At 44.1% G+C, this 22,986-nt stretch overlaps 2 protein-coding genes across 2 annotated transcripts; one reads left to right on the forward strand and one right to left on the reverse strand.

The window, feature by feature from the left end:
* Window positions 1–1,607: 1,607 nt before the first annotated feature.
* On the forward strand, window positions 1,608–2,125 carry LOC308304859 (peroxiredoxin-5, mitochondrial-like; the record flags this gene model as incomplete). The annotated part of the gene is made up of 1 exon (XM_080749487.1): window positions 1,608–2,125. Exon 1 carries the CDS (start codon window positions 1,631–1,633, stop codon window positions 2,123–2,125), a length of 495 nt encoding a protein of 164 aa, XP_080605613.1. The 5' UTR covers window positions 1,608–1,630.
* A 15,675-nt stretch (window positions 2,126–17,800) lies between these two features.
* Window positions 17,801–19,474, reverse strand: LOC308303901 (leucine-rich repeat-containing protein 47-like; the record flags this gene model as incomplete). The annotated part of the gene is made up of 1 exon (XM_080748420.1): window positions 17,801–19,474. The coding sequence occupies one exon, from the start codon at window positions 19,472–19,474 to the stop codon at window positions 17,801–17,803; it is 1,674 nt and encodes a 557-aa protein (XP_080604546.1).
* Window positions 19,475–22,986: the final 3,512 nt, after the last annotated feature.

Below are 22,986 nucleotides of genomic sequence, written 5' to 3' on the forward strand. Positions count from 1 at the left end.
GGGGAGGACTCACTCATGCAGGCTTTCTCAATCACCATCAACAAAGGTCACAACGGGAAAAGAGAATGAAAGAGGGTGGGCATATCTATCTGCCTCATGGAACAGAGCTTTACACCAGTGGTTCTCAAAAGCTTTCATTTCAAGGATGCCCAGTTTGATATGCACTAGACCAGTGTTTCTCAAATGGGGGTACGTGTACTCCTAGGGGTATGTGGAGGTACTGCAGGGGGTACTCGAGAAAATGCCCCCAAAAAAGAAAAATAGAAGTAGGCCTATAAATCACTGTCATGTTTAATGATGACACTTGGAGAAACGTGTTGTGAGCGTGATAGTTGCAAACCCAAATTATGGTACCAGGCAACTGGGATGTGTTTGAATGATGTAATGTAAGTTATTGACATGAAAACTGGAATGAAATGTTAAGGCCAGTGTTGAAAATAAATCTGTTCAGGAGGCGCCGTTTGAAACTCTCACTCCCTTTCTTATTTGTGATGGTTTTATGGTTTAATTGCAGTTTTATAAGGAACACCTTTTTGTTGGGTAAAGGGGGTACTTGGATTCATACATCTGGGAAAGGGGTTACTCAAGCCAAAAAAGATTGAGAAACACTGCATTAGACCACGGACAAACCCCCATTTGATAACATTGTTTATCTCATCAAGTGATTGCAATCCATTTAATAAAACTCAAACTCTGTGAGTGTTCACTTGTACAGTCCTGTAAACAAGGATCCCTGGGTCAAGGACCCTATTTGAGAATCACTGGCTGACACTGGCTGTGTCAGCCAGTGGCTGTTTATAAATGGAGCTGCTTCAGTTGTCAATAAGAGACAAGTTGTTGTGAGTTTGATTTTGTTTTAAAGTGAAAGTTAATGGTAAATGGTGCCTTTATCCAAGGCGCTTCACAAAGATTGTGACCCATTCACACACACATTCATACACCGATGGCGTAGGAAACCATGCAAGGCACCAACCTGCTCACCAGGAGCAACTATGGGTTCAGAGTCTTGCTCAAGGACTCTTCGACACTAACTCTGGGGGAGCCCGGGATCAAACTGGGAACCCTCTGTGTTCTAAGACGGCAACTCTACCCCTACATTGGAACACATGGTTCTTGTTGTTTACCATCCCCTGAAAGGTCATGGCATCGCGAGGTTTCTGCCCAAAGGCGACGTGAACACACACACACACACACACACACACACACACACACACACACACACACACACACACACACACACACACACACACACACACACACACACACACACACACACACACACACACACACACACACACACACACACACACACACACACACACACTAACCGAACATACATGGAGGCCAATCATGTACCACTATTGTGATGTCATTCATCTCCATACATGGCCACGCTGACAAAGCCATCACAGCCCAGTGGCTGACACCATTAGTATAGGGCATGGTTGATGACATCATGATACACCACAATTCATATTTAGATCTATATTTATACCGCCACTGTCAGCAGCGGGCGGCATATCAACTCAGCCAACAGGCATATGTGCTCTGTGTAGCTCGACGTTTACGAAACACACTACCACTCGAGTCTTAACCAAGACTTGTTGCATACGACTGCAGTCGAACAGACATGCCCATCGAGGTCGGCGAGAGCCTGCCGGCCGTGGAGGTCCACGAGGGAGAGCCTGACAACAAGGTGTCCATGGACAAGCTGTTCGAGGGGAAGAGGGGAATCCTGTTCGCCGTGCCGGGAGCCTTCACGCCCGGCTGCTCCGAGACGCACCTGCCGGGCTACGTGGAGAGGGCGCCGGAGCTGCGCGGCACCAAGGGCGTGGACGAGATTGTTTGCGTGTCGGTCAACGACGCCTTCGTGGTGGCGGCATGGGGGAAGGCGCACGGCGCCCAGGAGGGAGGGGTGCGGATGCTGGCCGACCCCACGGGGGCGTTCGCCCGGGCCGTGGACCTGGTGCTGGACAGTGACCACATCGTGCAGGCGTTGGGGAACGTGCGCTCCAAGAGGTACTCCATGGTGGTGGAGGACGGCGTGGTCCAGGAGATCAACGTGGAGCCTGACGGCACCGGCCTGAGCTGCAGCCTGGCTTCATACATTATGGACAGTCTGTAGTGTTGAGCCCTAGCCTGGGATCAATACCATTTAAGGTTTTCTGATCCGGTCAGGAGCGGAAATAACTTCAAGTCATGTTGTAGTTTGTTGCAGTCATCAGGGCGGCTGGAACCTCATGCCGGAACCACCGGTGCCGTGGCTTGCGCCTCCAAAATGATTCCCCTAGATTAAAATTGGTTTAAATTGGTATAATCGTTTTGTTTCTTTTGGTATTATAATCCTTTTATATGTTCATCTTTTTTTGTAACCCGTAGCACGACTATAGCGAGAATACATTGATTCGCATTATGTGGGGAACAAGAACAATGCAGTCCATTATTTTTGAGCGGTGGTCACAACGCTCCTATACGTGGCCGTGTGTGTGGGTATGTCTGTATCCGTGTCTGTATGTAGCCTACAGTACCTTTTGTGACCACACATGTTAAGGGAGGGGCGCTGTTGTTCAGGCCAGGCCAGACACACACACACACACAAACACAATATATATATAGTGTGTATATATATATATTTATTTGTTTTGCTGTTGCGCAGCCTCCACGACCACCGCTCAGTTCACACGGGTGTGATTTTTTCTAAACCGGTTCACGCGGCTAGTTTTAGAACAAATACCAGGCTTTCCTCTGAGGTGGAAAGTCAGGTGACGCGAGCCGCAAGGTTAGTTGGGCCCTAACCCTGGGTCAGATCTGGCCACCTCCGAAAGGTCGCCACCAGGTATCCCTATACGTAACCTCAGTAAGGGCCGATTCATACTCCACTTTTAGCGTCAAATTTATTTCTGTTCGGCTCTGTCCAAACTACAATATGACGTCATTCAGAGGTTCAGGGGGGTGGGTACGTACTGTCATCATTAATTAATTCAGCTGATCTGTGCCACCGCGATGTTGTGACTCTTTGAACCGAAATACATTCGGCTCTAAAAGTGGAGTATGCATTGACCCTAAACCTAACCTCATTCCTTTCTTTTCAAATCTTTTTATTCGGTTTTTCAGATGAAATATAACCCAACCTAACCTCATTCCTAAATGTAACCTGAGTAAAACTATGCCTGACCCTAAACGTATCCCTAACCTCGGTATAAAGCAAATTCAAGAATACGTATAAGCGGTCCCGGGGGGAGTGTGTTTTGGGGTAAGCGTTCCGGTTACCATATTGTTTAGTGAGTGACTGTCACAGAGGTGGCCCTTATTCTGTTGTCCCGAATGGAGAATAACAAATCCTATGTCTTTGTACTTGGTGGAAAAGGATGAATGTGACCGTTTGCTGCATACCAGGAGCATGTACGATTTTGGTACTTGTAGCCGAACAAGGAAGAGATTCAGGAAGAGATTGCTTTAAAAACAACTTTAGTGGCAGGGAGACCTGAAAGTGAGTGACAGGTGCATTATCTGATTAGCTGGCATCAACATCAAGACAGAAAGCGCTGTTTAGCAGACTGCACAAACAGCGGGGGATGTTGTGAAGGAGTCAGAGTTACACATTATTAAATGAATACTGAGGATTTTTACTGTGTAGACCAGGGGTCTTTTCAGGCCAAGGACCCCTTAGTTGAGAGAGAGATGAAGCAGGGACCCCCACAACCTGTTAATAGATTCCATATAGTTTCATTGTTTGACCGCACAATCTTCAGTGTATGTTGGATTCATGTCAATTTGTGTTTTCAGATATTTAACCATTTGAACTGTCAATACTTAATAAACTTGACCTTTCACTGTATTTATTCTGCTCTTTTTCCTTTTTCCTCTTTTCCAAAAATAGGTTTCTATCACACAAGGATTTGGAGGACCCCCTGTAGTAACTCTGAGGACCCCCTAGGGGTCCCAGACCCCCTGTTGAAGACCCCTGGTGTAGACGGAACGAGCATTAGTCATTATTATTTTCATCTGTGTGCGTTTTTCTTTGTTTTTTTTACTTGTGTCGTTCGATATACGGTATATGCTGAGATATTTGTCAGTCAAGGATTTCTGGCTTCCCTTTCGAATCTGTCCACTATTTTTCCTGCTAACACACAGACAGACAAAAACATACACATACAAACAGCACTATGTTGGCAGAGGAATTACTTAAACCCTTATTATCCCAACATACAATGGATTCTTATTTGGGACACATTTAACTTGCTGTAAAGAAATATGTATGCCTACAGGGTTACAGAATGTATGTATTCACTCGTGACCAATGAAAATGGATCACCAACCCACTGTTTGGGTAACAGTGCCCGGGCCCTAGGCTCCACAGTGTCTATCTATCTATCTATTTATTGTCTTTTTTTATACTAATGTGAATTTGTATAGTATTGTTTTGTCTACCTCCAGCAGAGTCAGCAGTCCCGCCTGCCCACACACAAAGACACATTCCAATCAATGTTTCATCGAATGTATCAATAAATTATTGAGATCTGGAGTGTGGACTTTAAGGATTTCTCAACACAGCAGGCAAAGTAAAGTAGCAAAGAAATACATCTGTCTGTGTTTGTGCACAGTTACTTCAAAATAATGAATAATGCAAATGGTGGTACCAAAATAAAAAAATGTGGACCTGCAAAAAACAAGAGTGGTATGCTCTCTCTCTCACTGGCACTTTTACGACTTGATTTATACGTTGAGCAATAAATACCCTGCGACCCGCAACACTACTGAAAACGTATGTCCTCTAGCCTTGTGTCAATATATTAATAAGGTTGGGAACCGTAAACCGTTAGTATCAAAGAATTCTGGTTCCTTAGCGATTTCCCTCTAAATGGTTCACTTTAACAAGTCATATAGGGTTCCAAATGGACCCTTACAGGTCTGTAACTCTGTGTATACAAATGGAGTTCGTCCTTGAAATTAAAACCATTGGTATTATGTAGCCTAACAGCATGTTACGGGTTCAAGTGCCGTATCAGATAAAAGATAATTCACCCTTTTATTTCAAGATTTGTTTGCAAATAGCCAGATCTACAAGCTCACAACACGTCGCATAGACTTAGCCAGTGAAAGTTAAGTACAATTAATCAGTATTGTACTTGGGTACAGTGTTGAGGTACTTTTACTTTAGATGAGCATTTCTATGTTTTTTTGATACATTACACCTCTACTCTTTTACATTTTGTCACCTATACTTTTGTACTATGTTTTTCTGAAAGATATTTTTGGGGTCTTCTTTGAGTGGTGCAAACCTGTCTGTCCGGACTATCATTTGTCAGTTGGTGTCTGTCTGTACATATGGCCAGGGTCACACTGGTCAAGCACATTGGCCAGGCTGCTTATGTGCGTAGGTGCCTGGTTTTGTACTTTTATTAAAGCACTTGTACTTTTAATACAGTATTTTTACTTCACGTTTTGACAATTGTCTACATTGTGTTATCGATCGCTATACTTTTAATGATGCGTAGCTTGCAAGCTTCTATAGTTCAGGTAGATACGCTCCAGAGGTTTACACGCATGCACAAACCCCATGTGTCAAGCAGCTGACCCAACTGACAGTCTTCTTAAAGATGCACTCCACACATCCAAAGTGTGGTTTAATAATTCTCAGAATAACAAATCCCTGATCAATACAACTACATGCTAACACCGTAGTTTCCTCCACCCCCAAAATGTTCCTAAATTAACTTTACGGGATTCATCGCACTTCCTCTTGCTGTCAGTGATGCCACAGAATGTTGGATGTGCTTTGTTTGCTTCCAGGACCAAAACCACAGCACCACCATTATAGGCTCTACTTTCCCTAGGGGTTCTGTTCTCCCCTGGGAGGTTGTTATAGATGTATATCACCCTCCTCTTAAATGGGTGTCTGCTAATGTGCTGAGCAGGGAGTATAAATGTATAAGCAGAGCCTGAACGAATGACAAGATCAAAAATAAATTGTATTTACATGTATTTTATAAAAATAACACGTTCACAAGCTATTAATGGTTCGGATCTATTCGTGAGTTATCGGACTGAACTTCCACCACTGGGTTTTTGTCCATAATAACAGTGCAAAGGCCTCTGTGCACGTCCCACCCCTCGACAGCTGGTCCATTGTGTGCTCTGTGTGTGTGTGTGTGTGTGTGTGTGTGTGTGTGTGTGTGTGTGTGTGTGTGTGTGTGTGTGTGTGTGTTTCTTTGGCCCGGTTCAATATATCTCATCTCAATGCAGAACAGGCAGGCAGCGGTACTTTATTCTCCCCTAAACGGCAGCATTGAAAATGAAAGAGCTCTGTGGTGTAAAGCCTAAAGCACGTGTTTCCCAAGCACTGGGTCGGGGACCCATTTGTGGGTCGAGGACAGATTTTTGTGGGTCCCTTTGTTTTTAATTTCCTACATATTGTTTTGAATTATTATTCAAACAATATTTTCAAAAAACATTTGCTTTTTTTTCCTCATGAATTAAAAACAAATTAACTGGTTTTTTTTCAATAGATTCATGGAGAAGTCAAAGAAAAATCTAAGAAATTCCATAAATTAGAACACAAATGTTTAAGAAGTAGTGAAAATAACCGATCTACAAGCTCACAGATATTGTAGATCTGCTGTTTTCACTAGTTTGGGTTCTCTTTTGGGTCACAAGCTAAAAGGTTTGGGAACCACTGGTCTAAAGTACCTAAGTACATTACTCTACTTAAGTTAGAATTTTGAGGTACTTTTACTCCACAAGGACAAGGCAGTTCTCTTGAATGCTGGCTTTAGGTATGGCATGGAAAGAGGGCATTATTTGCATTCCTTTCACCATAGTAAAATCACACCCGTGTGAAGTGGAGCTGTGTGTGTGTGTGTGTGTGTGTGTGTGTGTGTGTGTGTGTGTGGATCATGTGTACCGATTTTTGTGACATTTGAAGAAAATATGTAGGAAAAGGAGCAAAAAGTGTGTTTTGGAGAAAATTCAAGATGGCGGAAAATCTATCATGGCGCAAATGGGCGTGGCCTATATGGGGAGATGCGTCATGACCCAAGGAATCCAGGGAAAAAATATTTTTAATTTTCCGACCTACGGTTCAAGAGTTACAGGCCAAAACGTAAAGTGGGGTGTTATGGCGCCACCATGCGGCCAAATGACACAATTATTTTTTATTTAATCCTTGAAATCATTATGAACCTCCTCTCCAAGTCTTGAAACTGTAGCCCCTATGGTTTGCGAGAGACAAATAATTGAATGTGAGTTTTTGCGATTCCCATTATAAGTCAATGGGGAAAATTAATTCACTAATAAATGAATATCAATTAAACTATAGAACCTTTCTCTTAGAAGAGTAATAGCCCACGATTCCCGAGTAAGCCGGTCGATTTGACATATGGCGCGAGTGTGTGGTGGCAAAACTGTGGGACTAGTGGCGTGCCGAAGTTTAGGAAGTTCAGGCTACATACACACACACAGACACACAGACAGACAGACAGACCCACACGGCCACGTATAGGGAGCCTGTGCTTCACACAGCTCCAAAAACTGAATTCATCATCTGGAGACCATGAATGCAGATGGATAAAAGTGCAGGGGCTCAAGCCCCCTTTGATGTCTATGTGTGCGCGTGCCTGATACACACACCCTAGTTCACACAGGAGCGTTTTACACAAACCGAATACACATACAAAAACAGAAAAAGTACAAAATTATTGTTATTATTTTTACTGTTCTATAGAACAGTGGTTTTCAAACTTTTCATGTTCCCAAATTGACACTTATTAGCCCGAGGACCGAGGATTTGAAGAGATAATGCCAGGGACCACCGTAAGAGAAGATTCTTACGGCTCTAGCAGTGATTCTCAACATGACGGACCCCCATGGCATTTCTATCTCTGAGACCTCAATTTATTGCGACCGTAGGTCGCACTTACTATCAAAACCTGCACAAACTGTGAGCGAGTCCGTCAGTCAGTCAGTCAGTCTGTCCGTCTGTCTGTCACACCTCACACGTCACACTATTGCCCTGCTCATATCTCCGCAACCGTTGCCCCGATCCATGCCAAATTTTGCACACACGCTCCTTGGCTGCCAAACTACAACCTCCAAGGACCCCCGTAGCTCCAGGGACCCCGAGGTCCCTGGGAGACCCCCAGATGTAAAAAATGACCAAATGTGCAAAAATGACCAAATGACCACCCCAACGGGGCTGCTCACGGGGAATTCCCGGGGACCACCGACTCCTGGTGCTCCAGAACGGATGCAAAAGTGGTGGCGCCCCCAGTGGAGGACCCCCTCCACTGCAGCTCACATAAAATGACGTAACTCGGGCTAGGAGGGTCCGGGAGAGCCGGGCCCGGTACCTATTCGTCCGCCAAGGCAACGCGGACACCCCACCCCTCATTTCTCACATGGCCCTCTTCTAGCGCCACCATGAGGCCGATTTTTAAAACACATTTTTGGACACTGCTCCTACAGTTTTTGCCCTAAAATCACGCAAATCGCTACACAGTATGTCTACACTCATCCCATCACCATGAATCTGTCCCATATAGCGCCACCTCCAGGCCGATTTGTAAAAACACATTTTTGGACACTGCTCCTACAGATTTTGCCCTAAAATCACGAAAATCACTACACAGTATGTCTACACTCATGTCATCAACATGGATCAGGAAGATTTTGGCAAAACACATTTTTGCCCTATTTGTGGAGATAAGTGACCTACGGTCGCTTCTCTCCCGATTAGGGAGCCTTACTGGTACAAATGGTTCCTTGTGTACACTCTCTGAGTTACAGACCCATAAGAGTTCATTTGGTTCCTAACTATCATTTAGCTGGGGACCCCCTGGAACTCCCTCAAGTACCCCTGGGGGACCCCGGACCCCACTTTGAGAACCAATGGAGTAGTAGAACATGGATCTTCAACAGGGGGTCCGGGACCCCTACAGGGGGTCCTCAGAGTTAAGTAGCCTACAGATCAGCTATTTTCAGGTTACTCACTACAGACCAGCTATTTTCAGCAAAGAGATTTGGTGTAACAGGGAAAAGAAAAGAGCAGACCAAGTACAGAACCAAAGGTCACCAAAGTATTATTGAGGGTTTAAGTGGTTAAATGTCAACATACACATTAACGTGAATCCACAGCAACTCCACACAACAGCCAATGATATTGCAATCAAACAAGTCTATAAGCTATGAAATCTATGTTAAGTTTAATCTGCAAGATCATTTTATACAATACTAGGAGGCCCACTTCACCCGTTTTATAGTACTATATTATAGTGTCACGTGAAACTTGACCAATAATGGAAATTGGGCCTTTTATAGTCTGGTTGGCTGAAATGTCATCAAGGCACACCAATCCCCAAGATCTTCAGACATATGTCCTTTTTTGCCCGTTCTGATTGGCTACTGGCATAGACGTCCCCTCTCGTGGCCCTTATATGCCTTGATGTTATGACGTCACCCTTTGCCCCTCTTTGCCCTGCTCGGCTGTTGATAGTGACGTCACCAAGAATGCTGATCCCTGATTGGCTGAGGGTGACGGACAGACAGACAGACAGACAGACAGACAGACATTTTGTTGTTTAATAGTTGCGACCGTAGGTCGCATTTACTATCAAAACCACCACAAAGTGTAACTCCGTTCGTTCGTCCGTCCGTCCGTCCGTCCCTCCGTCTGTCTGTCACACCTCACACGTCACACTCTTGCCCTGCTCATATCTCCGCAACCGTTGCCCCGATCTATGCCAAATTTTGCACACACGTTCCTTGCCTGCCAAACTACAACCTCCAAGGACCCCCGGAGCTCCAGGGACCCCCAGGTCCCTGGGGGACCCCCAGATGTAAAAAATGACCAAATGTGCAAAAATGACCAAATGACCACCCCGACAGGGCTGCTCATTTGCACACACACTCCTTACCTGCCAAACTACAACCTCCAAGGACCCCCGGAGCTCCAGGGACCCCCAGGTCCCTGGGGGACCCCCAGGTGTAAAAAATGACCACATGTGCAAAAATGACCAAATGACCACCCCAACGGGGCTGCTCACGGGGAATTCCTGGGGACCACCCACTCCTGCTGCTCCAGAACGGATGCAAAAGTGGTGGCGCCCCCAGTGGAGGACCCCCTCCACTGCAGCTCACATAAAATGCCGTAACTCCTACAGATTTTGCCCTAAAATCACAAAACTCACTACACAGCATGTCTACACTCATGTCATCAACATGGACCAGGAAGACTTAGGAAAAACAATTTTTTGCCCTATTTGTGGAGATAAGCGACCTACGGTCGCTTATCTCCCGATTAGGGAGTCTTACTGGTTATATACTGTATGATTTGGGGGGCTGCTTCAACTCTCTCTCAGCTAAGGGGCTGTTGAAGACCTCATAGAAGAAATGAGCATTAGTCACAATTACGATTATTTTTATGTGGATTTATGTGCACTGTATTGGTCTCTCAGAATACGTCAAGTGTGGATCACTAGCATCCTTTAAAATTGCCCTGAAAAACCACTTACAGGCAGCAGCCGTTCGCAACTGGTAAAAAAAAATGAACCTAGCCCAACCCTACCCTCCCCTGCCCCTTCTTTGTATATACTGCTTGTTTAGACTTACTGTTTTCTTTTTTGTTTTTCTTTACATATCTACTGCATAGTACTGTGTTCTATTTGTCTGTCATTCAATGTTATATGAGATACTTCAATGGTTTCCAGTGGAAATAAGCTTAGTCTTTTCATGGATCTCCTTTTAGTAGACCTTGTACCAGTGAACTGTACCGTCATGAAACTGTACCTTTTCCTATGCAAACTTCTAATAAAGTCTTCAATCAATCAATCAATCAATCAAACAAACAGACAGACAGTGTGTGGGATGTAGTTAACGTGTGGTCGACACACTGAGGTTTTAAAGGATCACTCACTCACCACTGTGAATATTTCTAGTCTTAATGTTGTTACCAAGGTCAGTGGGGGTACAGTAAAGCAGTGAAGCACGTTGAATTGCCTTGTTGTTGAAATGTGCTATACAAAAATAAAACTGCCTTGCCTTACATAGCACTACTTCCCAAACAGGGGGTCGGAGGGACACATTATTTTCATGTGTGAATATCTCCTTTTTGTAAGATTACATTAGTTGTATATACTCGTTTCTAAACAAAAAAAGAATTTCATCAATTAAAAACAATTCCAACATTTTTCGAAAGTATTTCATAAATAAAAGATCTAACTACTTAAACAAAAAGTTTAAGAAGTAGTGAAAGTAGCTGAGCCACAAAATTTGCAATCAAAATTAACACTAACTCTGAGCATTATGTACTGTGGATGTAACTGGCTACAAATTGTCACCAAATGGGCCCTTATTAATACGGGCCCATTTGGTTAACATCTGTATTGTATACCTCTCAGAGTTACACTAGAACACACGGGCTTGTACTCTGTGAACTCAGGTAAATAGACTATGACATCACAACACATAAAAACATTATGACAACAAACAGACAGACGTACGTCGTCGCCTCGTGTCACCGCACACGCACAGGGCACGCGACCAACCCCGCCCTCCCTCTGTCACATGGGCGATAATGACCCCTGTGTGTGTGTGTGTGTGTGTGTGTGTGTGTGTGTGTGTGTGTGTGTGTGTGTGTGTGTGTGTGCGCAGCAGCACTCACTCACCACAACATTCTGCTTGGACACACACCAACAATGGGGGGGACGCGTCTGGAAGTGCTTGTGGGGCCCAACCCTGGGTATAAAGGCAGATGGTGCCCGGGGATGAGGGATCTAGCTGTCATTAGCATGAGAAAAGACACAGAGAGGGGAGGAGGGGACAGACAGTCAGGTACCCTCTCTGTGCGTGTGTGTGTGTGTGTGCGTGTGTGTGTGTGTGTGTGTGTGTGTGTGTGTGTGTGTGTGTGTGTGTGTGTGTGCCTTGCCCGCCGCTGGACAAGATTACAGAGAGCAGAGAGGGAGGAGGAATCTGTGTCAATGAACTGGGATCCAATTAGGAGACACGCTGCTGTGTTTAGACGCACTGCTTCTCAACCTGTGGGTCGCGGACCCGTTTGTGGGCCGCAGAGTGGAAACATTTTCATGGGTCTCAAGTAAATAAATACATTTTGTCTCCCCTTAATTTTCAACAAGTAAAAAATAATAATAATAATATATATAATACATATATATATATATATACATATATATATACAGTATTTATATATATATATATATATATATATATATATATATATATATATATATATATATATATATATTTTTTTTTTTTTTTTTTTTTTTCCCTTCCTGGAAAATAAATACGGTAAACAAGTAACTACAATAGCACTATCAAATACTAAATAATGTAAAGGAAATACAAAAAAAAAACAAAAACAAAAAACATCATTTTGGTCATTGATTAAAAACCTGAGAACCACTGAGTTGCAGATACATTGTATTGATTGATTGATTGATTGATTGAATACTTCATCAGCAGCTTGTATAGGAAAAGCACAAGACAGTACAGTTCAGATGCACTGTCTTTCTTGGGATTTAAACCCAAGAAAGCATAGGCTACGTACTGAGAAAAGGCCCATCTTCCCTAGCCTCGCGTAGCCAGGCTTACTCATCTCCGAAGAGAAAAGCATCTTCCCAGGTTCATTTCAAAACACTTAACTTCAGTGTATTCATGTTAGGAAGGCAGCCGTAGGGGGGCCATATATCAAATAAACTGCTCTCGTGCCATGATTGGCACCCCCAGGCCAGACTTTGGACATGAGTTCTCTCCCCAAAATCTAATTAGTATCCCGAACTGAGAATGTAATTTTCTGTTTACAAAAGAGCTGGAGAGACATAGGGAGACCAGATGTTACTGAGCAAATACACCAGGGCTTCTCTAAGTGGGTGCCGTGGGTGGCACCCTAGGGTGCAGTGATGCAAGTCCAGGGTTGCAGCAGACTTGGAATATTTGGATTTTATCAACATCACTTCAGTTTAACCACTCATATTTGACCTGAATTGCACTGTAGGCTGTTGCTCAGGACAGTGTCTGCTAAATTATTGTAAAATAGGTGACCTAACTGTGACTTTGTTCCACTACTACTAGCTTAAAATACAGATATACTACAACACTATTTTGTAGCATTTGTTAGAGAGAAATGCAGCCAGATGAAGCTGGAAGGATGGAGCAGCCAGCAGGTGCAGGTGTATCATCAACAGGCAGCTATTTGGAGAAACATGCTGCTATCTATATAACAATATTGATTCAATATAGCGTACATAACAGAGCATCTTTTTCAGCCTACAGTAGGCTACACCAAGTCTCTTCACCACAAATAGCAGATCTACAAGCTCTCAACATGTCATGTTGTATTGTGAGCTTGTAGATGTGCTATTTTTGGTGAATGTTCCCCCCAGAATAGGGATGCATTCTCTTATGTAAAATTTAAATATAGCCTATAGGTGACAATTGAGATAGAATCAATCAAGTTCCCATTTGAATAAGAGTCAAAAATTAGGCCAGTCTGCAATAAAGGATGTTTTAACAAACAGTTATCTCGAATAGTGTGAAACATCTTACCTAACGAGGCTTCAGTGGCAAATGTTTACAGGTTGTGTTTTGGTCCAAAGTTGTGGTTGGTGGAAGTTCTATTGGAGCTTTCATTAACTGCAAGGTTTGTTTAAAGGTCACTGCTTCACTCATCTCAGGTGTGTTGACCTAACTTATCTCCTCAGCGTCCAACACTCTTCCATGTAGTAGGCCTATCATGATGTGGTGGTCACGGGTCAGTCACACATTACATAAAGGTCAAAACATCTCAAAATGTCTTGTCTGACAGGCTCGCTGCATACCTGAAGCCTATTAGCTCTGGTCCATCACAGCTAACCTGTAGGCAACCCGTGCTAGCACAAGTTCTTATCATAGTTAATAGTCCAGGCATCGTTGAGTTACCCTAGGCCTAGAACTAGAAGTAAACAAAGGGTATGCTTGCTAACTCTTTGAAGACACAGCATGCAGCAAGTGTAGTGAACGAGTCCAAGAACATTACGTCTTGTCTCCCCCTAGTGGTTGTTAGGACGATTGCAAGCATATACATTGACTCACACAACAACAATCTTCTTGCCAGACTTTAGCCTACTGGAGTTATTAATAGCCTACTTGCTTTTAAAAAATACTTTAGTATTGAAAGGTTCATGCTTTTTAAAAAGGCAGTTTTACAGTTGTTAGAATTTACCTGTCTGGAACATTTTTGAATATTTTGGGGAAATATTTGAATTGTAATACAGCAATGCATTGATATATAGGCCTATGTACGTATCAATTAAAAAGTAGGCTTATACCAATTTTGTACTTTTGAATACTTAAAATGTAACATTCCTGTGCTGACATTTTCACCACTGAGCTAATAGAGCCTGCATGCTTGCTCCGGGGGGATAAATTGAATCTTCATTTCATGGCAGATCATGTGTCTATAGGTGAGACATAACCTTTGACACAATCTAAATGTCTCATTAGAAGAGCAGGAAGACAAAAATACAACCACCCAGATTTTATTAACATACTCTAGTACCATATATATTGGACAAAAATACATTTTATTCAACAAAAGGTCACACTGTGCCGTTTTCAAAAGCATGAATACTAAATTTGTTTTTTTAAAGCATGTAGGCTACTCCAGTGGGCTACTTTAAGTCAAGTACAATATTGACAGAGCGACTTTCACCTGTTGTTGAGTAATATTTGACAGGAGAATCTATAGATTGACTCAAGTACTGGGGTTAAGTACTCTTGACTGCAAATCAAACGCATACTTCAGATAAAAATCTCAAGGCATACCTGGTTTTACTCTTAAATCATGTGTGTTTATTTGTATTTACTGTATTAAAGCCATAATAAGGTTAACCACTATATGCCATATTGCACTCTTTCACAGATTTTCACAAATAGCAAAAAATAATCAATCTACAAGCAAGTTGCACTGCAAATCCATTCCATCCACTTTTTTTGCACATTTTCTTTTAATTTTTGAAAACATTTAGAAAATAAAATGAAAGATTGAAGATGCCAGGTTGAGAGTGGCGATAGAACAGTATTGAGAATTGAGTGCTCAAAAAAGAGTGATAGCCTATAAAATTAAACAATAATTCATAAAATCGTCTCTGTCGGGTGGAAACCTCATAGTATGTCCAAAACTGTTACTTTTAAGGATTCAAATAAAAAAGTAGCAAAGGTAGCAGATCTACAAGCTTGTGGATCTGCTACTTTTGACTACTGCTTTTGTGTGACACTGTATGTTAATTTATGAAGGAGAAAAAAAAAGAATGTTGTAAAGGAGATAAATGGTAAATGGTGCATCTATATAGCGCTTTTATCCAAAGCGCTTTACAGAGCTTGTGCATTACATTCACCCATTCACGCACACATTCATACACCGGTGGCGGAGGAAACCATGCAAGACACCAACCTGCTCACCGGGAGCAATGTGGGGTTCAGAGTCTTGCCCAAGGACCCTTCGACATTAACTCAGGGGGAGCCCGGATTCAAACTGGGAACCCTTCGTGCTCTAATAACTGTTTCTCTACCCCTGGGCTATGCCGCCCCACATAAGACGTAAGACGTTTCTGCTCGACAGCAATGATGTGTCAGGTAGAGACTGGACTCATGACACACCAGTTTGATTGATTGAATGCTTTATTAGAAAGCTTTAATAGAAATAAGAAATTTAATAGAAAGAAGAAGAAGAAGAAGAAGAAGAAGAAGAAGAGAAAAAAAGTACAGGAAAGTACAGTTCAATACACGGTTTGCTAAGATGATTTAAAACCCATGAAAGCCTATGTGGCTTGTTTCCAATGGGGTCCTTTGTACTAAATTCATCGAAGTGTGCCTTGGATTTGGTTTCCAAACCAAAGCACTTTAAGAATATATTATGCACTTTATGTTCACGATGCCATTTTGATCAGTTTTTTCTGTTTACCTCTTTCCCTATTTCTTTCCACTTCCAATTTTCTCGAAACTGCAATGATGGAGCTTGTTGTAGCCTAGAACAGAGAATTTCAACCACCTCTTCTGTAAACTTTGTGACGTGACAATAAACATCTTGTTTACAGTGTGGCACTTACATGTCAGTGTATGTCTGTCTGTCTGTCTGTCTGTCTGTCTGTCCGCAGCTAATTTTGCAAATCACTAGACCAATCATACACTGTGTTTGCAGTCGTACTGTAGGCCAGTGGTTCTCAAAGTGGGGACCCCCAGCGGTCCTTAGGGCGGTTCGAGCGGGTACCCAGCAACAGTTGACCACTGGCATCACCAGGAATGCTGGTCCCTCATTGGCTGTTAATGATGAAGTTGCCAGAAATGCTGGTCCCTGATTGTGCTGTACGGGCTTAAACAAAGAAGGACACCGACATACATACAGAGCCGAACGCAGTAATTGTGCGCTCTGCTGGCGCAAGTAAAAACTGGTCAACATTGGGCCAAATTGTCAAATAATATGAGAAAGAGGCAAACGATTTGAAAGTAGCAGCTCTACAAGCTCACCACGCCTCGTAAGTAACAGGGTTCCCAGATGACAGTGAAGCGACAATTTAAGGACATTTAAGACCTTTTCAATACCTTGTGAGAAAAAAAAGGAAAAAAGAAAGAAAAGAAAAAGACCATCACTGCATCAAACGTAATCAACAAACTATCTAACTGATTTAGCGAATGTCTGTCTGTCCGGCGTCCGCCGTCTGACCGTCTGTATGCTGACATGACAATGCCCAAATTTGGAGATCATCATGCTGACATCCTCCATGGTAACAGCTGCTTGCTGAAACAATTCCCAAATTCGGAGATGAGCATGCTGACATCAATCATCATCATTCATTGATTGATCGATCGATTGATTGTTTGATTGATTGATTGATATATTATACTTTATTAGCAGTTCATATAGGAAAAGCAAGACAGTACAAGGTCTACAAATAGGATTTAAACCCAAGAAAGCATTATAGGGCTTGTTTACATTGGGGTCCATTACTCATTTCATTGAGACATTAAATGACAGACAAATATATGCAAAACATCATATAACATGCAGTCAGAAATCATATTTATCTGTGGAAGAGAGTCAAATGTAACACCCCAACTCCTACAATTCCTTTGTTCATGTTATCAGAGTGGGGGCTGGTCCCCAGTTCAAATATGATTATTTTTGGTGGGTCCCCCGGTCAAATATGATTATTTTGGAGGGGTTCCCAGATCAGATACGATTATTTTGGGGGGTCACAGCCTGAAAAGGTTGAGAACCACTGTTATAGATGACGCCGCATGAAATCGAACGTTAACACGAGTCCACGCCATTATATTAGAACCTGTAGATAAGCCCTATCACTTGCTATTCCCTGCTTTATAAGGGTAATCTACATGATAATTGTTTGTTTATTATGAACCACACATTGGTCATACCAATTCTAATCTCTCAAGACATATTAAGAGCTTCGCAGGAAATAAAACAGCAGAGGGTGCTGTTTTAACCTTCTTTTGCCAATGGGTTCCCAGATTGTATAGTTCTAATGCAGATTAATGACTTAACCATTTTAGTTACCGAAAATTGTGGAATGTGGAAATATAAACAAAGAATCAACATTTTGTATAGATTAATAAATGTTTGTTATGCCATACTCCTAACGTATTCTTCCTAAATGAATGTTAAACTATCCCGGGTCAAGCTCCTCTCAAGTGGATAGGTAGACTTTTTTTTCATAAATCTCAGTACAGAGCCGTGTGTAGTATGACGTTCACATATACGAGTGAGAATAAACAATTGTTGGTGGCGGTACAGCTACCAGACAACAGCCAGGTTACCGATCCCGGCCGAGAGGTCAGTCTTAGAGGGGTAGACGACCTTGAGGTTGCCATCCTGGTCCACGGTTTTAACCTGTTGAACAATCAGTTCCCCGGAGGTGGCACCGCCATCGTCGGCAGCAGCACCCTCCTTTTCTCCGTCAGACCCGGCGTCCTCCTTGCTCTCCACCGTCTGTTTGTTCAACTCCGCCATTTTCACGATGAGAGCGTCCATCACTTCCTTACAGGTCTGCAGGTTGGTCGAGCTCGTCACCTCCAAGAACAACTCTTTGGTCGTCTTCGTGACCTTGGTTTTCTCGCAGTTGGTGATTGGTGGAAACGAGATCACGTGACCCTCTGCGTCCACCAGACACGGGTAGAGCCGTTTTCCGTCCAGAAGCTGTAGGTATCTGTGGAGGCCCGAGACGTTCTGTCTCTTCTTCTGTTTCCGTTGCTCGTCGGCCTCGAGCTGCAGCTGTCTCATCAGTTCCACTGCCGTCGTCTCTTTGCGGCCAAGCGGCAGCATCTTCAGCTGTGCAGGTGGTCTGGCTTCGTACACCAGGGGGCACTTCAGAAGCTGCACGTCATGAGCTGCGATGGTCGCGGTGGTCCGTTTGCCACACAAGTCCTCGTGAAGCTTGGTCTGAGCCACCAGGAACCTCTTGAGGGCGTTCCCAGGCCTCAGGATCATGCCCCTGACGACGCAGCACACCAGATAGGGCCGCACGTCTTTGACTTCTTCAGTCACTTTGATGGTAAGCACGGCAGGGCTGGAGGAGAGGTGAAGAACCTTCACCACCATCTTGTTCACCTCTGACTCTTCATCATCCGCCGTCTTGTTCTTCTGTTGTTTCTTGTTGCCGGAATTCTGTCCTCCTCCCCCTTGTCCTGCATCGTCTCCATTGTCTCCGCCGTGCTTTCCTTTCCCCTTCCCACCGCCGGTGCCGGCTCGGAGGTAATCCAAGATGGACTTGGCCTGGCAGCCGTTGACCATCTTCTCCAGACGTTTGTCCCTAAGCTTGTTCCCTTTGAAGTTGATCTCCTTCAGTTTCGAGCAGTCGCTCAGTCCTGAGGGCAGCTCAGTCAGCTTGTTGTTGCAGAGGTCCAGGACCTTTAGAGCAGAGAGCTTGTAAACATCGCCACTCAGCTCTTCGATGGAATTATCCGAGGCAACGACGGTGCTGAGGAGATCCAGGTGGTCTGAGCAGAAGTCAGCAGGGAAGCGGGTGATCTCGTTCTTGGAGATGTTGATGGTGGACAGCTTGGTACACTGGCTCAGTCCCTCTGGGAGGCAGGGGAGGCGGTTGCAGCTCACGTTGAGATTACTGAGCTCCTTCAGCTGGGTGATCTCCACTGGCAAAGACCTCAGGTTGTTCATGGACACGTCGAGGACCTTCAGTGACTTCAGACTTCCGATGACATTCGGAATGGACGCCAGCTTGTTGCGACAGAGGATGAGGCTCTGGAGGTTGGTCAGATGTTGGATGTCGTCCTGGATCTCTGTCAGGCTTGGACACTGACTAATCTCCAGGTGGTTCAGGAGTTTGAGAGAGAAGATGGCGGGACTGAGACCCCCACTGGTGGAGATTCTCTCATCAACACCCGCACCATGTAAAACAACCTCACGCCTCTTCTCTTTCGCTGCTCTCTGTATTTCTGGCCAACTCTCCATGCTGCAACAACGACACAATCCAGAACACAAGACAGGACTTTTCCTAAAATGTTTCACTTAAGTCAAAAGAGAACAAAAAACTCATTGTTTTGAAGTCAATATGATGTCACATCGATATGACATAAATACATCAATATGATGTAATCAACATGTCTTTCGAGATCCATTGGGGGGGGGGGGGGGGCAATGAGTGGGGGGGAAAGCTATTTGTATGTACCTATGTATGAGTATCCGTATAGAGTCTGCATGAGCACGGAACTCCATATATGGATTGGAGATAACTAATGTCACGGACAGAATGGCCCATACAAGGAGATATGCACGTGTGTTTGATACCATGTGAAGTGAGCACAGGTGCGTGGTAAACCGCTTGAGTGGCTGTGCGTGTGTCTGTAGCCACTTTTCCTCAGCGTTTTGCCATAGTAATGTGTTTTCCTCAGCGTTTTGCCATAGCAATATGTGTGTGTGTAGCCATATTACATCATATTACATCACCAATTATCTGTAGCCACTAATAAATCTGTAGCCACTTTTCCTCAGCGTTTTGCCATAGCAATGTGTTTTCCTCAGCGTTTTGCCATAGCAATATGTGTGTGTGTGTGTGTGTGTGTGTAGCCATATTACATCATATTACATCACCAATTATCTGTAGCCACTATCTGTAGCCACTTTTCCTCAGCGCTTTGCCATAGCAATGTGTTTTCCTCAGCGTTTTGCCATAGCAATGTGCGTGTGTGTGTAGCCTGTATCACATCACCAATTACCAATTGAAGACGTTATGCAAGCACGACCACCGCTCACTTCACATTGGGTGTGATTTTTTTCTTTGCTTCTGGGGCACCACCTCCTTTTTTGTGTAGAAACAAAGAAGGTCTCAGCAAGAACAGTCACCAACGTCATTTTGGCTCCATGGCCATCCGCCATGACACTTTGGGTGGCGGAAGTGCCACCCAAAATAACATTAGCGTCTATGAGCACTTCGTCACTTCCGCCACCCAAAAGTGTCATGGCGGCGTCCCATGGTGTGCCAACTTCCGGGTGTTGTCTGTTCCTGCCTAGTCTCGCGTGGCCAGACTGTTGCCTCCGCGATTTGGTCAAATGCTCCCAGCATACAGTCTGGCAGACCGGGGAAGAAATGATGAGTGCGAGATGAGAGCGGAAGTGAAGCCCCCTCGTCACTTCCGTTTCCGTCTCACATCACACACATTTATCATTATATAAATAAAAATCATATAAGCATGTTTAGCGTGCTGCTTAGCAGAAATGACATTTTAAAATGTATTTTTTTGAACGTTAATGCCCGTTTTCGATACTCGCCGTTCGGGAGCTGCTGTTCCAGACTCTATATAGCATTCAGAGATTGTGGAATAGTTGTCTGGCTACGCGAGACTAGTTCCTGCCTAACCTTCCTTGTGTAGAAACAGGAACTCGGTTTGGCTCCTCCCCTTTCTTAGTCCACTTCCTCCCGGGTGCTTCTATCATATGCGAACTAATATGAACATTAAATAGGCTAATATGAACATTAAATATTTATAGATGTCTTAAATCATAGATAAATAGTTGGGTAAAGAGACAATGTTTCCCTCCGGATTCAGTAGCTGAGAGCAGGAGAATCTGAATTGCATGGCATTGAATGGAAATACTCACAATACATTGCACTTGAGTGACGACTTGACCTTCCACCATGCACTGCCCGAGGTAGAACGACATTATGACTAAGAGAGCATAATATCGCCATGCCAGCTTGTGGTGGACATTTTTGTCAAAATTCTATTTTTGCGGGGGCGCCCGCTGGCCTGGTGGTCAAGGCGCGTACCATATACTAGGCTATGATGCCTGCTGGCGTTGCCGGTTCGATTCCCGATCCGGACGACCTTTGCCACATATCATTCCCCATCTCTCTCCCCATTTCCTGTCAGTCTACTGTCCTATCGAATAAAGGCATAAAAAAAAGCCCCAAAACAAATCTTAAAAAAAAAAAAAAAAAAAAAAAAAATTGCCATGGGACATACACAATGATTTACTACCAAAACCTCCACCGGCTGTCTGTGGGTCAGTCAGTCCGTCCGTCCGTCACACTTTTGCCCTGCTCATATCTCCACAACCGTTGCCCCCATCCATGCCAAATTTTGCACACACACTCCTTGACTGCCAAACTACAACCTCCAAGGACCCCCGGAGCCCCAGGGACCCCCAGGTCCCTGGGGGACCCCCAGATGTAAAAAATGACCAAATGTGCTCACACGTCACACGTCACACTTTTTCTCTGCTTATATCTCCGCACCCGTTGACCCGATCCATGCCAGATTTTACACACACACTCCTTGCCTGCCAAACTACAACCTCCAAGGACCCCCGGAGCCCCAGGGACCCCCAGGTCCCTGGGGGACCCCCAGATGTAAAAAATGACCAAATGTGCAAAAATGACCAAATGACCACCCCAACGGGGCTGCTCACGGGGAATTCCCGGGGACCACCGACTCCTGGTGCTCCAGAACGGATGCAAAAGTGGTGGCGCCCCCAGTGGAGGACCCCCTGCCACTGCAGCGCACATAAAATGCCGTAACTCGGGCTAGGAGCGTCCGGGAGAGCCGGGGCCGGTACCTATTCGTCCGCCAAAAGGCAACGCGGAGACCCCACCCCTCATTTCTCACATGGCCCTATTCTAGCGCCACCTTCAGGCCGATTTTTAAAACACATTTTTGGACACTGCTCCTACAGTTTTTGCCCTAAAATCACGAATATCACTACACAGCATGTCTACACTCATGTCATCAACATGGATCAGGAAGATTTTGGAAAAACACATTTTTGCCCTATTTGTGGAGATAAGCCACCTACGGTCGCTTATCTCCCGATTAGGGAGTCTTACTGGTATGAACACTGTTTCTGCTGTAGGGCCTACTGTCCTGCTGTAGGCCTACCTTGTTCCTATGCAAACTTCCAATAAAGTATTCAACCAATCAATAAAAACCACTGGCCAGGGTATGTGAACATTATGAGATATAGATTTGATTATTACTGAAATGGAGTAAACAAGTTGGCTACAATAGAACAGAATACTCAAGTATGTACTCAAAGTAGGCTACTTGTTACTACTGGATAAATGTAATAGGCTTCTACCACACTGCCTGCGGTAATGTGAATCAAGAGATGAACAATAAATTATTATTTTTTTGGTTTTTCTTCTCATAAAACGTAACAGTGATGCTACTGCGGTCGGATGTTTTTAATGTCTTCCTTCCTTGTTCTCCTCTCATCATCTCATGTGAGGCTTTTCCACAGTGGAAAAGCCTGGTTCCTATGTACTGCTTAGTGCTCAGATCCGGTCTAAAGCCTGCCTACTGTATCCGGTAAGGTCCACGTACACAATAAGGTAACATACACAGACCGTTTCCGTATCCTCTCCAAACCGGATCTACAAACCGCAGAGCAAATTGTACCCCCGGACTAAAAACCAAAACGGGAGGCGGATGCATCGCGTCGCCATGCCCTCACTTAAAAGCCTGAAA

This window comes from Nannobrachium achirus (assembly GCF_963921795.1).
Source record: "Nannobrachium achirus genome assembly, chromosome: 19".
Taxonomy (NCBI): Eukaryota; Metazoa; Chordata; class Actinopteri; order Myctophiformes; family Myctophidae; genus Nannobrachium; species Nannobrachium achirus.